This window comes from Phytophthora cinnamomi (assembly GCF_018691715.1).
Source record: "Phytophthora cinnamomi strain GKB4 chromosome Unknown Contig108, whole genome shotgun sequence".
NCBI lineage: Eukaryota > Oomycota > Peronosporomycetes > Peronosporales > Peronosporaceae > Phytophthora > Phytophthora cinnamomi.
In genome coordinates, this window is record NW_027151041.1 from 137557 (window position 1) to 144392 (window position 6836).

A 6836-nucleotide genomic window follows, 5' to 3' on the forward strand; every position below is an offset into this window, starting at 1 on the left:
CTTTAGTAGCATCGTCGAACGCTGCTCGCCATACCGGCGGCGCGACATCGCTGGTGACTGCGTGTCACCCGGCGAATTCTAGACTGACTCTACTCTACAGGCACTCGGTATCTAGCGTTACCTCGCGCACGCTACCGTAACCTTCTACGGACCCAGATTGCGCCTGTCAACTGCCGAGCTCATCCGATCCGGCGGCTGTCTGGGTGATACTCGTAAGTTCTTCGTCCTCGCTCTCCGTCGCACTACTGTCATTTGTATCTGGTCCTTGATCGTCCGCTGCGCCGCACCTGTCCTCTTGAGCGTCTTCTTGATCGTCCTCGCTGCCCCTCACTCCTCCGCAAAGGGGAATAGCCAAACTAATTTTCCTTTGCTTACTTTACCTTGATTCATTCTGCCGCAACAGGACGAAGTGTAGGCCCTCTTCGCAAGGGGAGGTTGAGGACGTGGTCGCGGTAGTGATCGAAGCCCTGGCCGCAGTCGAGGTGGTAAGAGACGTGGTCGTGGCGGATCCAATGCTGGTGGAGGCCGCGGTGGTGGACGGGGAGAAACAAAACGTGGCGGATGTTTTCACTGTCATGAACAAGATCATCACGTACGAGACTGTCATTATTTATTGAAACGTCTTCCGACAGACGATCATATTGGTGGCCCTTCTCCTAAACGTAAAAAGAAAAGTGGTGTTAGAAAAGCGCAAAGTTTAGCGGAATAGAGAATGAAAATGATGAAAGTGCGTATGCTGTTTTGCAAGTGGTGACGATGAAAACGGAGATTGCAGAAACGGCTCACGATAATTGGTATTTGGACTCGGGTGTATCCAGCCATATCACTAATCAAATGACATGCTATGTAAAGTTTACGCCCTGAAGTGCTCGCGTACGTGGAAATAATTATTTGAGTGCAGAAGGCATCGGGACTATAAAAAAAGGAGCTAAACACTTCACGTGGTACATGTAGACGAACAATTATGCTGCATTAAGATATTCGCCAGAGTAACAATGCAGCATGTTCTCAATTGAACCGTTCGGTGCCAAAACGGGAACATATCAAGCCATGATCAATGGCCGTTGACGCAATAGAACCTGCGCATCTCCGATGGATTCAGTTGTGAGACTTGTATCAAAGGAAAGATGACACAAAGTAGTTTTAAATCACATCGTCCTACCACTCAACACTACTTAGTTAGGGAAAAGGTTCATGTTGATGCCTGGGAGTTGTATACTGACCAGTCTTGTGGAGGCAAGAGATACTTTGCAGTCTTTATTGACGATCCAAGCCATTTTGTTACGGTGTACTTGCTCGGTCATCGCTGAGAAGTGTATGAGCGATTTGAAACTCACTACGAACGAGTCAAAACGCAGTTGCACGTGAGAGTGAAAGTATTGCGGTCTGATAATGCGAAGGAGTTCTAGCACCGTCAAAGCACGGTTAAGTCAACATATGGATTGGAGTTCGACAGCAACATTAAACACACCCCAGAGCAAAATGGAGTTGCTGAGCGTATTGTTCGCACCATCACCGAGAAAATGACGTTCCTGCTGGTTCATTTTGATATGCCAGAAGCAATGCGGGGTGAAGCTGCAGCGACAGCCGCACTCTGCGTGAAGATTACACCGAGCTCTGCTCGTGAAATGGAAGTGCCGTACTCGTACTCTGAATGACATCGACAGATTCCAGCATACGAAAAGCTCCGAAGTTTTGGCTGTGCCGCACTTGCATACTTATCATGATACGTGATCCTCTGCGATGGTATAGCCTTGAAGCCGTCTTCCAGTCACCATGGAGTCACATTATACGCGAAAGATCGAACATCTCCTTCGCCACGAGGCGATAGTCGAGAACGTCCTCATCACCGCCAGGGTCGATCGTTCTGTGAGATCCCTTGGGTTTGCCCCCCCTCGCCCTATCGTGGATTTCGTTTCGTTGCAAGTGCGGCTACGAAACGTTTCGTCCTCTGTGAGGATATAAAACGAAAAGTGCAGATTATTCTCAGAATTTCTCAGATTTCTATCAGGTTTTCATTTCGTTCTGAACTGCTTAAGCGCTCTAATAACACCACCGAGCAAATAAAATCCAATTAATTACGCGTATAAATATGCAATACACGGTATGGGCCTACCGTTTCACAATTGGTTTAACGATTTGAATTCGTACTCGAGCATTGATATCCGTGGTGTTACTCGTCTATCAGTCGGGAGAGGGCACATTGGCATTTTCTGATAGTGACTGGCATGCATTAGAATCTTTCATGTTGTAGTAAAGCTTGCGATACAGCCTCATACGTTCATTTCGCACTCACTTCGTCTCTCCCGAACGCTGATGGTTCCCGCCATCACACACTTTCAGGTGGCCACCATCCTAGGACTTTCACATCGAGCAGCACCCCCATCGAGAAGACACTAAAATTAGCAGGAGTACTTGTCAGCGCTATGAAGACGTATATTGCAGAAACGTAACAAGTATATATCGTGGAACTTACAATCATTTGCCATTGTGCCACTTTGCAAGTGCATTGCTAGTACGCTAACCGACAACATAACTATTGAACATATTTGATGATCGATCAGTGTACATATATTCGTTCATCCATTGGTTCATGAACACACTCGATTTTGTTGATGGCAACTGCAGCCTGCTGAGCTAAATGAAAAGCTACGGACGTGTGTTGCTGCTGCATCGAGAACAGACTCCGGGCTGTACCCTCACGCCATGGAGCTCCGACTCGCTGCGATAGATAATCGATTGTTGCTGAACCGGATGCGGCGTAAGCGGTTGATGAACTTGTGCACTGTGGCAAAGTTGCTGCGTCAAAATTGGCAACGCCACACAAAGTAAAACGGGTATCGCTGGACAATCATGCCGTCGACCAAGTTTAGTACATATGGGACATGGTCAGGTGCTCATTTAAAGTCAGCGTGGCCAAGAACCCCATGTGAGCAGATATTCTTGCAGTTGTACCCCACCGGCTCGTATACCAGGCCTCCACGAAACAGAATTATATTGTCTTTGTTGAGATCAATCAGCACACGATTCGACTTCAACACTACCTTGTGATTCTAGCCTAAAGTATAGAGGAAAGTGTTGGCTTGGGTAGTGATCATGACCGGGACGGGTATGGTGCACACATCCAGGAGATTCGCCTCAGATGAAGCGAACTCAAACTCTCGCCGAACCGGTTGCACCTTGCTGCCAGCGAGCGTCTTGATGAGCCACCACTCTTGAGAATGAGACCGAAGGAAAAACGTTTTGTAAACGCGTTTGAGCGTGGCAGTGAGAGAGATGTTTCGTCTGGAACAAGCGCTTGAAGACGGTACTCCTCTTCAACCCCGTCGTCGAGAATGGCAGTAAACCAAATAAGGGTGTCGTCGAAGTGGGCGACGTTGCGCAGCTTGTTGATGCGAGCCTCCGGGAGTGCGCGGTAGAGAAAGACGAAGATTCGTTTTGTAAAACACTTGGGGGCTTGCTTGGATGCATGGTGAGGTCGTCGGTGATGTCGGTGGAAAAATGAAAAATAAGCGGTTGCGCAACTCATCCATAATGTAGTCGAGCATCCTAGGTTTAGAACGACAGTGGTAACAAACACCAACGCTTCATATAGACCTATATGCGGTCCATGTCTTGATTTTTGCTCGCTATGCAGCTAACCTCCCAGCTTGTCCATCCGCTAAGGAGCCATATGCCCATCCAGTGTAATAATAGGCGTTCGGATAAACACCACCATCTCTACTAGTTATGCAAAGGTAGTGTTTGCGGGGTCATCGTTAAACTAGCAGTCCACTTATAAATGGTCCAATATTTATAGCGACTGCTCGTAGAATTGAAATATAGGTTCCAGAACACTCAACGTAGATTCATTAAGATTACGATCCCACCTGAATGAGGCTCGACATGCTCTCCACCACGCTCTGTCGTTTTATAAAGAAGTATTAAGTAAGCACGTCAGTATCACCTCGAGTCTTGAACCTGGTTTGCCTATCGAGGGGCAACGCATACACACCGCAACTTGGATGCGCATGTCTTTCTTTTATACGGTGAAGATCTTACTACCGTTTGTGCGCCTTCATGAGAGCCAACGGCGAAACGACGGTGGATTGGATACCCACCCAGCCGAGGTCCGTTAGTTTATAAATAGGGAACACCATCGCTCAGTGCTAGTGACTCCGCAACAGCACTTATCTTGCCGTCGTCGCAAGCGTTAGAGCTGTCACGACTCAAATAATATCGCTTTCTTTTGTACACAAGGCGCGACACGAAACAAATCATACTCTGTCTGTATTGTCATGCTTTTTTATGAAAAGGTCTGCCCCATCACAAAACGCGGTGTCTTGAACCTATTGGACGTTGTCATCAGTGATTCGCATTCATCGGCGGTGTCGTACGTTTATGAAGCCGACATTTTGCTACGAAATGCTGACAGATTACATAATCCTTTCTGTTCATACTAGACGTGCCATAATACATGAACGCTAGCTTAGGGCATATCATTCATTATGCATTTCCACAATGGGCCTCAAGTCTCGCCAAGCCGCCGTGACTGCCAAGGCTAGTGCCAAGATCAACACTGCCAAGAACAACAACCTCGGCGGCACTGCGTCTACAGGCGTCATGGAGGATGTCACCGCGTATGCCCATGGCGTCAAAGAGCAGTGAAAATCCTTCGCTAACGACTTACCAACGAATGAAGCAACTGCTTGTGACACGAGCAGCCACCCCAGACACGATGACTGCTGTTGAAGGTGAGTTGTATGCGCTGATAAAATGGCCTACCCATGTTCAGCAGACTGATTATGTTTGATGTGTTGAGATTTGCGGCAGTTCCTACTGAAGCGCCCCAAAAGTGATGACAACGTCACTACAGACAACGACGATAAAAGCCGCCACAATTTATATTATTTCACGCGACATAGGAGGGCATGTCAACCAAATACGATGATCGTATTGGCAGAAAACAATTTTATGTAATGTGTTAGGTTATATATTTGGAGCAGAAAACAATAGGTTTTTGCAAAAACGATGCAGTGTATTTATGTTACACTTCAACTACAGGGTATCTTGGAATAGCCTTTTCAAAGCTAGATGCAACACACTCGGTCGAAACCATCTCCCACGCTCTAATGGTGCGCTTAATCGATATCAAGCGCTTTTAACTGGCATGAACTTTGCCTTTGCGAAAGTCGGTGAGCCACAGTGCGCGTAGGGTCTTTTTTAACGGCCCCATGACGCCTACATCGAGAGGCTGGCAGACCGCCGTGCTATTAGCAGGCAGAGCGCATACTGTGGCGCTGGTCTCCCTTGCGATAACCTCCTGTCCTTCTTCCGACACATGACAGTCGAAGTTGTCGGGAAGAAGGACAGAAGGAGATTTTATTTCAAGTTTTAACAGCTCTTTAGCATAAATCTTCCACACCCTACTGTCCATCCATCCATTTTCCTGTACACAGTACACGTGGCCTTGGCCCTGCGGATACGTGGGAAGCTCGGTAGTTACAATAGAGCCCCCAGGAACGCCTATTACAATGAAGAAAATCGGGCATTTCTTACCTACAATTACAATATGTTAGTTAAATTAATTAAAAAACATAATGTGAGTGCAAATATAACGTACCATCCGCTCGCACAGTCATCACAGCTGTCAGTCTCGCCGAATGCTTCTCGGTGTACTTGACTTTGGCAGACCCTTTTCGACCACGTTCCGCCAAGATATACTTGGGCGGCGTGTCGTAGTAAATGGCGGTTTCGTCGACATTGTAGATAGTGGACAGACTGTGGACGTGCTCGTACTTGTCCCAAAACTCAATTGCGAATTTTACATGAGTTTCTTCAAGGTCCGCAGATGTTTTTTTCGTGTGTTGAGCCGCTTGTACTGTAAAACCATGGCTAAATAAAAAATAGAATATTATTTAGTAAGCACTTGATATCAATATTGTAACAGTAGCTTATAAAATGAGTATTTACCGTTTGGAGAATCGTTGGAGCAAGCGCATAATAGCGTTGTCAGCAGAAACAATATTTTTCTTACCAGCAACATAGTTATTAAACCAATATTTGTGGTTCTTCTTAATGTACTCTAACATCATAGTAGTGCATAACGGCTAAAACAGTGTTGGTTAGTAAGATGCGTACAGTACATGTAGATATCAAAAGACGAACAATTAACCACGAACCTCTTCATCACGTCTCATGCCCTTCATGAAGGTGACGAGCCCGTGTGAGAACGGGATCATCTCCTTCCGACCTTGCCCTTTGAGCGTTTTGCTCATCTGTGATCCCTTGAAGTTGAAGATGTTGTGTGCTTGGGCCGCCCAGTCACCTACAGTACGGCGGGGGTACCCGAGATAGTCGGCTGCGTCCAGCACGCCGCGCTCCGAAGCCAGCCGAAGAGCATCGCGCTTCTCCTTTATCGTGTAGGTTCGCTGCTTGGTCTTCCGGGTCGTGAGCATGGGCCACAGGTCCAAATAAGAAGTGAAATCAACAGCAGCGCGGCATCCGTCCTGCAGCCGCCAAGCATGTTGCTTGCAAAACCAGTCATTACTATTGCACTATGATTGGATAATATTTCTTCCGTATCGACAGTCGATTGGATATAATACTCTGACTAGGTATGATTTTAGTACAATATTTTGATAGTATTATTATAGCGGCGGATTTTTTCGTTACGGGGCTTTTTCCGTCGTTGTCTCTATTCGCATAAAGCTCCTTTCGATTTCGAACCACATGTACCAAAAATGACAGCTTGCTTGTTCGCCTCCATGTGGTGGACGCTGATCCTCCGGAATCGCTGGACGAAATGCTGAGTGTACGTTCGTTCTGGCGCTTGCATTGTGCATTATTCTATGCCT

The 6836-nt window shown here is 46.8% G+C and overlaps 1 protein-coding gene across 1 annotated transcript; it reads right to left on the bottom strand.

The window, feature by feature from the left end:
- Positions 1–5534: 5534 nt before the first annotated feature.
- IUM83_15108 (Drug/Metabolite Transporter (DMT) Superfamily) lies at positions 5535–6437 on the bottom strand (the record flags this gene model as incomplete). Its single annotated transcript, XM_067939898.1, has 4 exons — positions 5535–5538; positions 5674–5874; positions 5953–6089; positions 6162–6437. 4 exons carry the CDS (start codon positions 6435–6437, stop codon positions 5535–5537), a joined length of 618 nt encoding a protein of 205 aa, XP_067782324.1.
- Positions 6438–6836: the final 399 nt, after the last annotated feature.